The sequence below is a fragment of the Molothrus aeneus genome, chromosome 1 (genome assembly GCF_037042795.1).
Source record: "Molothrus aeneus isolate 106 chromosome 1, BPBGC_Maene_1.0, whole genome shotgun sequence".
Classification (NCBI taxonomy): Eukaryota; Metazoa; Chordata; class Aves; order Passeriformes; family Icteridae; genus Molothrus; species Molothrus aeneus.
In genome coordinates, this window is record NC_089646.1 from 102,003,944 (window position 1) to 102,021,421 (window position 17,478).

General features: G+C 37.3%; 1 protein-coding gene across 6 annotated transcripts in view; it reads right to left on the bottom strand.

The window, feature by feature from the left end:
* PTPRM (protein tyrosine phosphatase receptor type M) overlaps positions 1 to 17,478 on the bottom strand; it is a 441,308-nt gene that overhangs the window by 31,124 nt on the left and 392,706 nt on the right. For all 6 annotated transcript variants that reach the window (XM_066561791.1, XM_066561798.1, XM_066561783.1 and 3 more), the window contains one exon: positions 3,638 to 3,735. In XM_066561791.1, coding sequence (XP_066417888.1) covers positions 3,638 to 3,735 — 98 coding nt within the window. The remainder of the gene's footprint in view (positions 1 to 3,637; positions 3,736 to 17,478) is intronic.

The following is a 17,478-nucleotide window of genomic DNA, read 5'->3' on the forward strand; positions in this document are numbered from 1 at the left end:
CAACTCAACAAGAGCAAAGATGGAGGTGTGACAGCTAGATGGCACAATTGAATATATTCTAAATCTTCCCACCATGCCTCTTCAAGGAAGACAGAAATGTTTCAGTGCGTGTAAACACTAAAACAAATCAAGAACCATCTGAGATTTTGGCTGGTACATAAACACCTTGATCCCATTCCCAGTGATTTTCTGGGTCTTTGGGAGTTTGCCCTCCAGAGTGGTCTCTTGGAGTAAGCAAGATGTTCTTCTGTGTCTACTTTATGATCATGCCGTGTGATCGTAACATCATCACACTGCTGGATAAAAATTTTTGCTTCTTACAGAATAATCCACCAGATTATGCTAAATCTCTTAGGCAAAGATGCTCCCTAAAATGACACTATCTTCAGTTCCTCTACCACTTACAGACATGAGCACAGAGGCCACTTGCATTAATATAATCCAGAATGCATTACTTTGAAACAGCTTGTTGTCACACTGATGTAACTATATAAGTCTTGAATCTTGTTTATGCTTCTTATCCATTAGTGTGTGGCCTGGAAAATTCTGATTCTTGGATCATTACCATTAATTACTTGCCATTTTCTTTTTGTGAACTTCATTGTGAGTGGAAAGTTGTTGATCCCAGCAGGAAGAAGACAGAGACCTTTTTTCAAGGTTGCTTCAAGGGCTGCTTATTTGTTTAGGTTTTTTTTTGGTAAAAGTTGTTGTCAACCTAGGCAAACCTTAACAAGCACCACTTCATAATCCTTTATCAAAGAACTATTCATGCAATTCAGCAATGCTTTTTCTAAATGACTGTGAGACCTCATTTTGATTTTTAATAAACAGTCACATTCTAATGAGGTCTTCATAAAACTGACTAAATATGTTTAGAAATCATTAGCTTAAATTATCAGTACAAAAGTCTCCTTAGGGAGCCCTGCAGATTTTGTGATAAGACTTCTGGCAGATGTATTAGTGCAACAGCTCAAGCTAGTTCTGAATTTCCACACAAGCAGTGTAAATGTGAGTGACTGGGTAACAGGCTATTAGATAAAGAGCTCAATGTCCCTCAGGCAGGTTCATTAAAGAGAGAAAACAATCAAAACACATTTCGGTGCCATTTAAATACCAGGTGCACAGCGGTCTGCAGGTGCCAGAAACACTGACAAGGGTCCCTCACTGGAACACACAAGAGCTTAAAGGGATGTGCAGTTCTGACAAGTGTGCCTCAGATAATGACAGATATTGGCAGATGTACCCGGACCCTGCTGGAGGGTAATGGGGGACTGAGTCATTTGCAGCAGGTGCCTGTATTAGGGACAGCCTCATGGTGATTCCTCCAGCAGCAATTAAAACAGTCCTGATGCATAATGCTCCAGGGCAAGAAGCAAGTTTCTAGCACTGATTTAATGACTATCCAGCCAGTACTGGAAAACAAATACAAATATGCCCCCTCAATGATTAATTCATGAAGGCTGTACACCGTGTGGCAAACATGTTAAATTTTAAAAATTCCTGTTTCCTGAAAATGCAAAAGAATTTTCGGCCTTGGCTTACCATGGGTCAATATGGTTAAAAAGTAAAAATAAGAAACCCCTATAAATCTTATAGCAGTGATAGCAATAGCAAGTTTGGGAAGGTTATAAAGGTTTGCCCTACAGGAATGCTACCAAAAGTCCATTAAAATCATTGCTACTCAAGGTGGCACAGAGCTTGTGTTAGGGGTTGCAGGACAGATGGTGTGTTTGCAATTTCCCTCCTTGTTGCTGACGATTCCAGCTCTGGGAGTGGCACAAAAACACCAATGGAGGAGTGAGTGCATTGCTCTGTGGCTCATACAATTTTATTTCCATTAAAAGCTGATTTCAATTTCTGCTCTCTGATTTCACCTATGCTGGCCTCCAGAGAAAGTGAGAACAAAGTAATTTCTACCACTGCCAGAAACAACAAAGCTGCAGATCTGTATCCTACTAAGACTCTTGCACCCTGAAGAAATCTGCATGGTGGCACAAAGCATTCCTTGCTGCTGTGGGAATGTGCACCTAAATGCTTGAGCAGAGGCTGCCAGCACTGGCACCAAGACTGGTGTCTCCCTTGCTGACATCTGACAGTTCACTCTAATTGGCACTTCCAAACACTGACTTTGGGAAAACAGCATGTGGTTTCATGCAGAATGCTGTTTTTGCTCTCAGGCTTGTTTATTCATACCCAGAAAACATCCCTTTTTAAGTTGTTCTCTTGGGCACTTATGAATGTGTATAAAGCTTTAACAAAGAGGTTTTCTGGAGAGCTTCCTATTCTTACAAATCCATCTGTTTTGAATTGATATGTGACCATCCAGCTATTTCTACCTTTTCCTCACTCAAGGGACTGCATTTTTAAAGCAGCCTCCATGATCCCTCTTTGTCTCTGCAATTAGTTGTACATGTGCTCCTGCAGCAGGTGTTAATTGCAGTCACAATCCCCATCTTTTTACATCTAAAAATAATACTGGCACCTGATCTGTAAGCAGGCTTGAGCACACAGATACCTAACTGTTAGGATTTATATTATCAGTTCACAAAGGACATATGGAAGAATAAACTGAGATTGTAAAACTGGACTTGCTCAAAAGGACTTCAACTCATTCCACATAAACAGTGCTCTCTCCTAATGCAAATGCCACAGGGCAGAGGCGGTATCAGACACTCCACCAGTGTGAAATTAAAAACATCTCTTAAAACCATGCTGCTCAAACCAAGATGTGTGCACTTGACTTCTTATTTCAACACTTTGATTTACAATAATTGCCGTAGTTCCCATAAAAGCAGTGGGATTTCGTTTCATATCAAATGAAAGCTATATGCCAAATTCCTAAGCAAATTTTCTTGAAAAAAAATCCCAGATGAGAACTAAGACAGCAGTGCACAGACAAAGCAGTAAATGAAAAGACTCACTTACTGACATTTGTGTGAAACACAGAAAAAGGTTCCATTCACTACTTGTTGAAAACAAAATTAGCCATAAAGACTAGAGTAGGAGGCTTACTTTAGAAGTTACCAAGCAAAGAAAGAGAGTTACACAATATCAGTCATGTAACTCAACCTTTCCTTTACTACCCAGCTCCCGAACATGACTTCCTGACCAATAAAGTGCACAAATGTGTAAAACTAATTTTTTCTGTTTTAGTCCAGAAGGCTTTCAGGAAGTAAAACCCAAACAAGCCAGACCAATTTAGACAAATATACCAAGAAACAGCTTCATACTTTAACTACTCAGACATCTGTTCCGGAATGATGCCTCCTTAGCCTTCCTTAAAAAAAAATAAAGAGATGATTCCTTTATTCTGCAACAAATATACTGACTTTCTTAAGAGAATTGGTATATCTGAGATATGTATAAACATATGACAGCTCCCCTCTTTGTCAGTCTTTGCAGACTCTGCTGTACAGAATGCAGCTTTATCAGTTACTTTTTCATTGTGCTAATAGTAACAAAGCCAAGCATCCAAGGCATGTTTAAAAATAATTGATAATGAACCTCTCAGCACAGGCAGTCATACATATTTTATGCGCTATACTTAGTATGTAAGAACCTTGTTGGTCTGTTATTTAATTTTGAAAAGCAAACACCTTAGACATCTTTCATCTTTTTAAGTACAAAAACCACTTACCCTTCCCACTTCTACGAGATTAGTAACCATGATTATGCTTGCTGTGTTTTCATGCCATACCATCCTCCAGAAGTCATATATTGTCTCCTGCATTGGTCCTGAAACAATAAATCAAATGAAAGGTTACTATCTGAAAGTCTCATGATTGGAAGCTTGTCTCTGGGGAACTTTGTGAAACTGTGACTGTACACATATATTCGTATCACTATCATCATATTTTTCATTTAGGGTCAGTCAATTTCTTTTCTGTCATCCCACCTATCTGCATTTAAGTATTTTTCTCCTGAAATAGTTTTCTGAAAGGAAGTTCTCCAGCACTTAGGTATTTATCTCCATAATACCCAGAAGTGGAATTATAAAAAATGGATAACATCACTCTTTCTTTTAGCAATTGGATGATAACCTAGGGAAGGTGTATTTGGAATGAAATGAGCCTCAATGGAGTATGTGGCCTTTCCTGGTTTCTAATATTTTTCTTAGTGTACACTATTCATCAAATTAGCCCAGCTCCTAAATTGTAGTTCCTGAAGTGAGGCAGAAGTTATAGTTTTTTTGCTGCAGTGTATCACTTTGGAAAACAGTGGGGAATGCGGCAAAGAAACCTGATGTGCCATGGCAGCAGATCCTCTGCAGTGCTTTCCCTGTGTGCTTCTGTTCATGAACATACAGGGCTTCCTTCAGCATCATGCTGAAGCTGGGTACCAGCTCACAGGAAATGCTGCAGAAATGCAAAATGTTGAGAAAAAAACCACATCTCTTTGTGTGCACCTGGTCCTGTCTGTTTGTAGCCTACACATCTTACCCACAGGGCATGGTGTGCCACTCCAATTTTAAACCAGTGCTTTAAAATCACTGAGCCAGTAAGAGTAAACAATATAAACTATAAGCTTAACATCCATACTGAATCCATTACTGAGTTGTCACATTACAGTAAACAATTAGAGGCTTCTTTAGAGGAATGACTTTAAATCTAATTGGAGAACAAATGGATAATGTATTGCCCTAATGTTCCTTTAGTAAAAGAAGCCAACACTCTTAAAGCATTACCAAACCAGATATTGACAGATTTGGGCAGTTTGGCATCCATGTTGTGTATTTTGATCTCCCTTTGAAAATAAAATATTCACTCTGAGATCCAGCATTTAGTGGAAAATGTAGTAATATATTATTATTATATTGTCACAGCAGAGGGCTTGGACCAGATGGTATTTAAAGATCCCTTCCATCCCAAACCATTCTGTGACTTTGTGACGCTCTGATATTATAGGCAAACCAAAACCAACTCACTAGGCAAATAACATCACAGTTATGATGTAACTTAGATCTGAAATTTAAGAAAGAGGTAACAGACTAAAACTCTTGAATTTTTAAAAAAACTGTCTTTATTTACAGCAATTCCAAATTATAATTTTTCCACCCATAATTTGCACAGATCATTTAAAGAAGCTATGTATTCTCCCCCTTATTTTATCCATCTTTAAAAATTATGCATATATTATGAGTTTCATAGGTCTCCTTATAATTTTCGTTTCCTTATAGGTTTCCTTGAATTGCTTTCATTGTTCATGGAACAGGAGAAAAAGCCATTTAAGACAACAGGAAATGATGACTGTTAGAACACAAGAAATGTCAGAAGGTCTTAAGAGTAGAATTAACAGCAGAAATTCATGCTACAGTTTCTGAAATTACTAAATTCAAGTTGATATTATAGGTGCAAAACTGAACACCTTTCTTTTCTTCTTTAAATTAACAGCACAGAACAGGTGATACTTTTGTGAGATTTTATTCTGAGTTTCAACAATACTTTAATTGCTCTGCATCATATGGAAATTTACAGCAAGCATTTTATTTCTACCTAAGTGTCCTGGATATGTGATACAGTCATGGTCCAAGTGCAATTTTGAATGTCACAGTAATATAATAAGAATATATTCTAGTGAAAGTTTAGCTTGTTTGTGTTTTAATATTCTAGGATTCAATGTAGCTTTCTTTTGCAATAAAGTCAGGACAGCACTGGAACGGTTTTGTGCCAGCCTGTCCTACTGATTATAAGAAATCAGAGTATTCCACTCACTCTAGGAAAATACTGTCTCTGTATAGCTCCTTCCTTCCTCTCAAATCTGAAACAAATATTCAACTCAATTACTGCTGCTATTATCTTTCAAGGAGCACAGCTAAAAGTGGGATTAGGGAAAGGTGGTTTTCCACAGAGCAGTGTCCTGGAAAAAGCCTGCAAGTCCATGACACATTATTAACATCACACTTGATCAAGGACAAAAAAACCCCCAACATTATTCCTTCAAGAATCCTGATTTAATGGACAAAATCTAGATGGCTCCCCTGCATTCCGTCTTCGCAGGACTGTGTGATGTTTCAATAAATTTAATCTGAGCATATTTTTGGTAATGCTGCAGGAAAGATACATGGTCTACACATCTACATAGGTCTTGTCCCCTTGCAAGAAGCCAGAATCTTTGGGAAACTGTGGGGTGATGTAGCAAGTTTCTTTATATATTAATTCAGTTTTCTTTCCCACAGATTCACTTGAGATACAAGACAGTTGGGCCCTACATCGTTACAGTCATTTCTTTTTGACAGCTCTGGGATAACCTGCAGCAATTTAATCCTGATTCCTTTTTTTCCCTACAGGCTGCAAAATTTGTGCTATGATTTAAAGATTCCTACATTTCATTCAAATCCAGAAATCACAAATTACAACTGGGAAGAGATTCTAAACACTAATTTATTCCTGTAGATTTTGAACTTGTCATTCTCCATAAAGAAAAGAAGACAATAAATTACAAGGAAAAGAAATCTTTAGGAAAAGTAAAAGTAAAAAAAAGGTTTTTTGCAGGCCAGAGAAAGAGTTGAGCTATAACAAATTTTTCAACCTTGTGCTTCTAAGTGTACTTCTAGAAGAAATGTCCTATTCTGCAGGGCAGAGTATGCTGTTGTTGATCTTACTATCCAAATAAGACAAACATAACTAAAAAGTGCTTGACAGGATTTCCTGCTCTCCCTTCATATTCTCAGATGTTTTCTTGCTTTTTGAGTCCAATTCTTACATGTAGCCTCCAAACTTCTTTTGCATTCAAGACACCAAAAAAACCCACCCCAAAACCTACCTTAAAGTCTCAGTTAGTAATTCTTCTATATCCCATTTTTATTTTCTTCTTGACATTTTAAAAATATTTTCTGACATATTAATAAATTATTACTTGTCTCCAGCAAGAATTGAAAAGCATTAGAGGCTAGTTAGGGTTGTGGGATTTATTATCCTGAAGAACTAAACAATTTGATTCCAGAGACTTGTGGTAGGAGGAGAAAGAGGCAATAATTGTTCTAAGCATCATCTTAACAGATGTGTGCACAATAGGCAGAAAGGTTATTCTCAGCAGTTGCCCCCTTGCAGGAGGAGAAGGTCTGAAGAGAAGGTACTGTGCTACTCGACAGAAAGCCTGCAGCACACCCCATTAGCTCCACAATACAGTACTTGGTATCAAAGATCTCTGCTGTGAAAAAAAAGAGATCACCAACATACTGCAACCAGAAGATGAAAAGCAAAGGAAAATAAGAAAAAGAAATCAACCCTCCAAACCCCTAGCTAATTAAAGGCATTATTGAAAAAAACTCAACAAAAACGATTGGTTGTGTATATTAAAACCACTGGTTCTATTACCAGCAGTAGTTAGTTGCTGCTCTGGGAACAAAAACATATTAGGAAATGGAACATCACACAGCTTTCATGAATGGTTTAGACTCTTTAAAGCTGCTTTTGTAACCAGTTTTCTAGTTCCTCTATTTCTGCTTCCTATTGTGAAACCCACTTCTGAAAACAGGTATTGCTACTGGGGTATGAGATCAATTTGAATACGATGAACTAGCCCAGAATATAGGAAAAAGTGTTCAGGTGTAGGGAATAAAGCAAGCACACGAAGAAAACAAGTAAAGCCTGACTCTTGAAGCCTACATAGCACTTACTCACACAGGACTTTTAAATCTGTGGGTAATTTTTCAATTTCTAGAAAAGCAAGCAGCTTAGACAAGGAACAAATAGCTTCTAAAATATTTTTCTAGCACAGAATGTCAAATCCACAAGCTAACATTTGTTCCACCTGAGACCAAGTTCAGTGATAGATATTAAAGCTAGAAATGTGCAGAAAATGAACAGATACCCTTAAGCTCCAAAGCCTCCCCATGGCAGCGCATGGGAGCCATAAGTATGTGCTAATAGAGGCAGGGGACTGACAAGATGCAAGACTTATACCTGCAGCAGTTAAATTCCATCTTGAAAAGAGAGCAGAAATACCCCTTACAGTGAGCAGCCACAACCACACTGCATGAGGAGGTGGTTATAAAATGGTCCCTTTACCTACTGGTTACTGTGGTTTGTGGTAGCAATGATAACTGCCTCCACTTTTTTCTGAAGCAAAACCTGCTGCTTGCTGCTGTGACTGCCTACAGCTGGACTACCGAAAGACACAGCTAATATACCTACTTTGAGGGAGTTGCATTTTAGCCCTCAGTCTTTTACTATGTATGTTCCCTTCAAAATGAACTTGAGACACAGTGAGTGTTTTCCTATTAAGAGATATGGCTGCACAGCAACAACGATAACAACAAAAGCCCAAAAGCAATGATTCCCTTTGCAACTACAGTGTCAGAAACTCCCAAGCCCATTATGTAGCAGAAATTGTCTAAAATACACTCAAAAGCATAAAACCAGAGGGGAATAAAATATTGGGAGAGCAGACTACAAGGCAGTAGATTAAAATTTTCAAGAACTCTTGTTTTCCTAACAAAACCTTTGGGACAGATGTCGCTGTTAGTAGGATAATTTATTTCACAGGAGGAAAAAAATTTAAAATTTGCACTGCCAGTCCAGAGATCTGATAATCCACAAGAATATGTTTGCTCTTTTAACCAAGCTACAATTTGGAGGTAAATACACCTTCAGAAAAAGGTATGTAATAAACTGCAGCTAATTGTTACTTTACACTATAAATGTCACTGACTGTAGGCAAGGGAACATCTCCCGTAAACAGAATAGATTTTTTTCCTACTCAATAAGGCAATTTGCCCAAGATTTTGCCAAAAGGAGTTTGCAGGTGCATCATTTGTGACCAAGTTTTCATGATTGTTCAGTTCTATTAGTCTCCCAATTACCTCCTGGGATGCTCATCACTGGTCAGCAGCTCTGCAAATCTGGACACCTCCTTAGGTGACCAGGTGTAGGCTAAAGAGTCTTAAGACTGAATCCTACTTTTTCAGAAAGTATCCTGTCTTCATCTTTCTATCTAAAATAGTCAGCTTACTATAGAGAAAAGGCACAGATCCCAGTTGTGCTGACTTAGCCAACCTGCAAGATAAACTGCTGGTTCAGTATTTTTTATAATTCCATGACCACACAGCAGTACAGCTGTTGTTGAATCATCTTCACCTTCCCAAATGAGCTGGTTTCTGGAATGGAAAGTAATTTGAAGATCTGCTCAATTGCTGATAATCTGATTTGTCAGGGGCAGTCTTCACCATGTGCTTGTTGAATACTTATGGTATAGCATGCAGTGAACTTTCACTCATGCTTCCAGGAGCTCTTAAGGATTTAAAGCCTCTGTGAAGTCCAGAACAAAACTCTGATAAAACTTCAAAAACTCAGGCAAAGATTATGCATCTTTTCTCTCTCAAAATAGGTACAGACATTTGTTTTCTATTTTAACATATACACTTAACTTTAAAGGTTTACACAAGAGCATTTTCATAGGCACATTCCTATTATATGAACAATTTTGATATCTGAGATAAAGCTGAAGTCAAGATATCACTACACCATATGGGCCTACTGCTCACCACTAGCTATCAAAATGCATACAGATCACTTTTGTGTTTCTAGGTCTCAAGGAAATAATGATGAAAGAGAATCAGGTCACTTAACCTGTAAGTCTTCTAAATGCTTTAATGAAGTCCTCTGAAGTCTGTTCCAGAAACTAAAAGAGCATTGAGGGTAAAAGGTACGCCAGTGCCATCCACCTGTTCACTTTTCCTGAAGTCTCCTCCAGGCCTGTCACTGTAAGAATTACCACACTAAAAAGCAACAGACATTTGTGCTGGCAAAACCTGGGCACTAATGCTTCAGTATTATTTATTAATTGCTAGTTTCTAGTTGTCATACACATTTTATGCACTAAATAATTTCAATGAAATAAATAAAACCCCTGTAATGAGCAGAAAAAAACAATGTTTTTGCTTTTTTCCCCTTTATTTAATTTGAATTCATATTTAATTCTGATGTTGAGCGTGATGACATTTGAAAAGCACTTTCTAACTTTAGCCTTACAAGTATTAATTATTACATAATATTCAACAGGGCTATATTGTAATTATACAGCTGTGCTGGATTTTCTGATAAAATCTTCCTTACAAATGTCTCTTGCCTTGGAAAACATATAAATAAACAAAGTTGTGGATGGCTTAACATTGAGGCTGGTTCCCTATAGGTATGTCAGACTAGCAAGGATGCCTGAGGCTATGGCTACTCTCATGGAAAAATCTTCTGCCCCAGTCTTAGACCTTATTTTAACAATTCTTCCATTGTACTAGATTCAGAGATTGCACAGAGAGAAGCCAACTGCTTGCAGAGGCAGTAATGGCCTCATACTCAGCTGAGAAAAGATACCCATTTGTAAGTGAAAAATTCTACTAGAACTTAATTCACAAGCAAATAGAATTGTTTGTTTTCTCCTAACACTAGTTTGAACCCAGGCTTCAGAACACAACATGCATACCAGATATATCTGAGTTGCAGCCAGTCTGCCAATTCTTCTTGTGACCTTTTGCAACAATACCACCTTATAATGCTTACCCCCAAAACACCAGTATGCAGCAACATTGCTCAACAGTAAGTCATCTCAGATATACTCAAATGGGTTAATCAGGACTGAGCTAAAAATTTAAAATGTGCTTTTCATTATTTCCTTATTTAGATGGACTGTCAATAAGAAGCAGATCTGACTGAATCCTGTTAGCTTGACATTTCTGGAAAATGCTGCTTATATAGTAAGCTGAAATGCTTTATTGGGACAAATCCTGCCTAGTGCAGCTACTGGCAATGTAGAGGCTTTCTACTGTATCCTTTCCTCTGGAAAAACACAGCTTTCTCTCATTACCAGCCAAAGGACAGCACAGTGAATAGTAATTGGCTGATTTTCAAGCACAAACTGAATCCTACCTGCTTTGAGCTAGCCAGTCAGCCAGCCCTGCTGCCTGCACACTGCTATATGTGAAAATTGGCTTTCAGAAAATGAAATGTTCAAAGTGCTTTCAAGTCCCATTAGCTTTCAACAAGGCTTAGATTACTAAGTGACTGTGGACCATGTGGAAATTTTATGTATAGCTCCCATGAGACTGACCAGTGCTTTGGCTGGCTTTCTATACCACCTACTCCTATATTTAAGGAGTCAGCACTAGACCTCTTACAGGAAGAAGAATAGGAGAAGATTGACCTGTAAATTCTCCATCTCTTTTGAAAAATAAAAAGAAAACAAAAACATTGTTATTTACAATGTACAGTAGTGGGGAGCCAGAGTGCCACTGTTTTATGAAATAATGCAAGTGTTTCACAAATAGCTAAAATAAAAAAAACACTCCATTCTGAATTCCCAGTTTAATATAGAAATACTTAAAAATATTATCCTTTGAGCAATGATAAAACTGATTACTCCAGAGGTTTCTTCCTTTAAAATTGCTCATTTCATAAAACTAGATAATTAGTTTGAAAATGCATATTTTCTAAATGTATGTATATTCACATACACATCAGCTGTTGACTAGAGCTGGATCATTTCTCCTGTTGGCATTTCCTCTGCTCCTATTCTCCAATGATTCTGTGGCTAGTCAGACGGAGGAATGTGGAATTTATTCTCTAGATTATCATATGGCTTTTTTTTTATTTATCAGTAGCAACAGATCTAACTGGTCTGGAACAGTGCCCATCTCAATGCATTATTTTGTCTGCATTATGGTACTATCTAGAAATCCCAGTCTGGGACTGGAGCTCCAGAAGTGCCTTACATACAAAAATGCCCATGAATACACAAAGGTGTTCATGCCCTTCCCCGTCATAAGAAGCCAAACACACCTTGAAAGACAAGAGAAGTAAGGTAGGCTTTGAAAGACCTGAACAGTCTTGGTACAATACACAGCAACCACAACATGCCAGCTTCTACCATTCCTGAATCATCTTATCTGCTCCTGCTCCATCTTAGTATTACCACCATTTTCAGAAACAAGGCATTGCTGGACTTATTTTAAAGGCTGTGACCACACTTTATTTGTGTACTCTTGACAGGTGCTATTTAAGACATTTTTATACCACTACAACTAATGCTGCCAGCTAAGTTTCCATCTAATAAAGTGTTACACACTTATTGATTGACATTTCTCCACAGTTAGATTTCCAATACTAGTTCAGCTTGTTCTATTTGAACAGGATAAAATGAAAATGTCATATGGTTTTCCAAAGAATAAATAGCACATTTCCACAACACCTTTTGACTACTCACAGAAGTACTGCAGCAGTAACAGAGGAACTGGCAGCAACAGAAATTGTCCAGATTTAAACAGTTAGCCTGAGATGAGACAAAGCTGAATGCAATAAAAGCAGTGTACATAGTACTACTGTCCATGCATGCACCCTTATGTCACTCAAGGGTGCTGCTTTTTCTGATCTTACCTGCAGGAAACTAAAAATACAAACAACTGCATCAAAACAGTGTAGTTGTAGTTGAATGTTGTTCATCCAGTCTAACTGAAGAATTCTTTCTTTCATATGATTTGCTTGCCCCACAGCAGAGATGTTAAATGGTCTGTTCCTCTCATTAACATTTTCTCAGCCTGTGTAAATCCAGCATCTTCCAAATTTTGAATTACATGTAGCACTCCTGGGGGGTTAGGAATTCCCTAGTGAGGGCTATGTGGGATACCTGAGTAAAGCCAGAGCCTTGAATCTTTACCTTGCAGCTTTTAAGACAGCACTGCTAGACAGTGGCTTGCAGAGAGTGTGCTTCAGGTTTTTTTTTCTATGAAACAGGAAAGCTTTGAATAATGTAATTGTACCTAGAGGCCTTGATGTATTTTCCAACAGAGTGTACTGGCTACAGAGAAGTAAGTCTCACTCATACATGGACCTTCTTTCACTCTATGTACTACAGATATTTTAATTGCCTAATTATAGTCAAGCATGTGAGAAGAATGATTGGTGACTCATCTGGGAACCTGAGATACAGATGGGACAGCAGGGGGAGGCATTAGTTCTCTGTCTGAGGTCACAGCTCTGGCTGAAGGGTTACTCCAGGAGGCTTGAGACCATGGTTCAAACCCGAGCTGTCTTTGTGAGAGCAGTCCAACAGACAGTTTCAGTTGCTGAATCAGTGTTTTCCACCAAAAAAGCTGTTTATGTTTCTAATTTGTGCATTCTTCTTAATAAGCATGATTTGCATCATGGAAATATGAATACCTATTAATCACTCATTCTAAATAGCTCATCTGAGCTTGGAAAGACTAACACATACAGTTTTTTTTTTTTTTTTGTAAAAAACATGCTGCATCTAGCATTTCCAAAACAAAAATCTTAAGTAATTGACTTGTTGGACTGGGCTCTTCATATCAACTTGTAATGCAGAATCAATTTTAATGATGGATGAGAAGTTTAAGATCATTTTATCCCCTTCAGTAGAAGGTTCCTTAGGGAATGGACAAAAGAACCTAATTAGTCTTTTGCATTTCTACTTTCTATTTCCATGTTGAGTCAATCATAAGCATCAGATTGTAATAAAATCATCACTATTCTCTAGCTCAAAAATATGAGTTCATTTTGGCTACTTGTTTCTTTTATTTTTCCCCAAGGACCTTATTGTGAAGGAATGTTGCTCATGCCTGTGAGTAAGATATTCAGATCCAGTATTTTTTAATCTTGTACTGGGAGTTTAAGTGCATTAACAGGAACACTTTACCTAGATGAACAAACAAGATAATTTAGTCTACATTAAAGCATAAGTAAAAATGCTTGGAAAAAACTTCTGTCACAGTTTATTGTCCTGATAAGTATCTCATGGGTGAGACGTATCACTCACAATGTATTTTTATATTTAAGGGTAGAGAACATTGGTACTTTTATTTCTTCCTCACAGAAATAGTCGGTATCTAACAACTATTAGTCAGATCAAGATATGTACAAAAGCCATTAAAAACAGATGTTATTTGATATTTTTAAATGGTATTTTTCTTTTCACTGTCAAGATAAGTATGATTAAAAATCAAATCTATGTAACCAAAAACTCAGCACTATTATTTGTTGTTATTTTTGGGGACCACCTGGTTATTTTTACCACTTTGAGTAGGAAAGGGCAATGTTAATGTTTTAATTCTGTTTTTTCATTATATTTTATGGGAGACTGCAGTATTTAATGTACACTGTGAACAAGGACTATCATTCTAACATGTCAAATGTATTTGTACTCAGTATAGACACAATACATGAACGTGCTTGCAACAGAATGAGATTTAGAAACAGCAGAGGGAATCTCCAGTCTACATCTGAATAAGCAACTGCATGGAAGAATACAGATGGACAGGGAAAGAAATTAATCTAATCTAATCTAAGACTGTATCTTATTTTGTTTTCAAAGGCAGTGCTTCAAAATCACCTGGGCTGTTACGTGCATAGGTGGCTATATCAACACAGAGATTTTAGTTGCCACCAAAGGATATAAAAGAGAGAAAAAATGACAGATTTCAAAGATTTGGATATGGTTACAAGACAAAAAACCAAATAAAAACAAAACCAATCAACCAAAAACCACACAAACACGAAAAAAACCCAACTTCCCAAAAAAACTCCAACCATCCAAAACCACCAAAAAAACCCCACCCCAGTTTATTTGCTTCTTGATACATTTGTTTCTGAAATACATTTTGTTTTGTAAATTCAATACACTACTTTTTTTTAATCTAGGAGATGAGAAGACCAAAAGCCTTCTTCCTCCAGACTGCTGAAGACCATCTGGTGAATAAACTTCACAGAAAAAAAGATACCCTGACTATGTGATTTTTCTGACAAACTGCATTTCTTGGCCTTTTTTCTGCTTTAGCACTAGGCTTCACTGATTAACAGGTGTGTTAACAGGACTCTGTCTAGCACCTCTGGCTGCTAGGTACTCCCCCCACAAAGCCAAATTTATGACTGATTTTTTGTCAAAGATGGAAAACTTCTCATGACACATCAGCTTTTCATAATTTGCCTTCTTCTGAAATACAGACATGCAGGTGAATTTGTACAGCTGATGCTGTATACACCTTCCTTGAACAAAAAATGGATTCTAGTGCATAATATAGGCAATTAGTAGTCAGAGCAACATGAATAGATGGTCACCTTTATAATGTTCTTTTCTGAAAGTGTTTGGTTCACAAGGACAGTATGCTTAGCTCTTGAGTTTCAGAAAGATGACAATTTCCCTGTTTGCAGAATATATTTTAAGTTACATATTTTTGAAGAAGAAAAATATACTACTTTTCACCAAATCTTCTATTTTCGACATCACAACCAAGAAACATTTTTCTTTTGCCTTATTTGCCCCTAATTATTTACTGAAGACTCTAATTTCTCTTACTTTATTCTGATATGCAAAGATCTGTTGTAACTTTTCTAGGCTGATTTTCACAACACAGAATCCAGACCAAGATCTTGTCTTTGAGACAGAGATCTATATATGCTCTGAAGTCCTTTATGTCTGATTTAGTGCAGCTCAGTCTGTGCAAGGAAGAGGATAGGAACAATTGCTTTTTCTTCCTCTGTGGCTTTGACCATGGACTACAGAAAAATCATAATTTTCTCAAACTTGTTTCACAAGCCACATTGACAAGCAACTGAAAGAACAGCCTGCATGGGATTTCAGAATTTATATTGGCAAATAAATACGAAATAATTATTTATATAATATCTAGACCTTGTTTATATTTTCAGAGAACTTCAAAAGCTGTATGAAAGATGGACATGTATTACACGCAAAATGTAGACACACGTGAAAAATACAAGTGCCTTCACGTAGCAATGAACCTACCAGCAGTTTTCTAACACTGCTCCTATTTCACTTGATCTGTACACAAAGATCCAGGGAAATGAAACACTGCAAGAAAGCTTATGTCAACTTTGTATCAGAAAACCATGCTAGCTCTGCATTTACAGCCTTCCACCTGAATGGGGTGTCTCATTCCCTGCACAAACAAAACTACGCCACAGCTGCTATGACAAAGACACAAAAATGCAGAAATGATGAAAGACAGATGCTCTGACAGCTATCACTAAATCTTCATATTACAAATGAAGAGGCAGAGAGAAACTGATATTCTCATGAACCACAAAGTAGTAACTTGTAAAAAGCATTGATGATTACTAGTTTTTAGTACACTACACACTGTTTCTTTTTGTCTTCAACACCAGTAAATATACAAATTTCTAACAGATACTCGAACATAATAGTAACCATGAGTCTTTGGTGGGTAATGGTAGCAAGTGAGCTAAGGTGAATTTACCATATGGCTTCACAATATCACCTGTAGATGTCACTTTCCCATATAAAGGGTCTAATACCTCTGTATGTGTTTAGGTAGGGGCAAAAAGTAACTTTTTCATTTGTCACCACTATTGCAAAACAGGTGAACTTGGTTCTATAAAGCCTCTCACCTTTCTAAAGGGGGGGCTGAGAATGGGCTCATATCTGTGACTGAAGACAGATGGCTTCAACCACCTTTCTAATGTTTTGAAGACTAAGAAGTAAAGAACAGCAGCAAAACCAGTTGAATCTTCAAGATTAATACAGGTACATATAATTCAATCATTTAGTATATACATCAGCAAAACAGCCTGGCTGTTTGCAGTCCCACATACTGCAAAAAAATGACAGCATCTATGAAACTGAAAAATTGTGGACAACTATTTTGCCTTGCTGTTATTTAATTCTCCCTGAAGTAATTTCACATGTTATTATTCATCTGAAGGCTAAAAAAGTCGAAGAAAAAGTTTATTTGTAAAGAGAAGTGTGGAGCTTCCACGCTGCTGTAGTTGTGACAACTATTTGCGACATAAAAACAAAAAACATGCCAAGGAAGTTAAGAGTATTGTTATTTAATGCACTATTTCTGCTTCAGATGCCTAAAAGGGAAGTTTCAGTTTGAAAGAAAATGTGGTTTTGTTTCTGAAAACCCTTATTAAAATGTTCACACAGCACACAGAGTTGTGTGCGGAAGAAAGACAAGTATTTTGCAGAAAAGAGAAGGAATATGAAAGGGGTTATTAGAGAGGCAACGTTATGCTGTTGGTAGTGAAGACTGTAAACATTTTCCTTGTAAATATTTATTTTCAAAAGTTTCTAACTTATACCTAAAACGTCCTCCTGACTGAAACTTGGCTTGATGTCTGTCTCCGTAATAAGCAATACAGAAAGCAATTTTGCATCTGCTTTACAACTGGATACAGAGGAAAAAAAAGAGGCTGAAAGGCTACACTGTGTCATTGTATCTAAAATTGTTTTATTTTCAAGAGTAACTTTTTACAGTCATTAAAATATGCTCTGAAGTATTTCCACAAAACATCTCAGATCCAGCTGCTCTGCATGTTGCAGAAAGCAGAGACAATCTGAACTGTGGGGAGCATTCAAAAGTCTGAGATGCACAAAAGAACATACTTTATATATAAAGACATGCAGCCTGCATGTGAGATATCTGGTGTTTCACACGACTGACCTGCTTGAAAACCTGCCCTGGTGGAAATGGCCATGAGTGATGCTGTA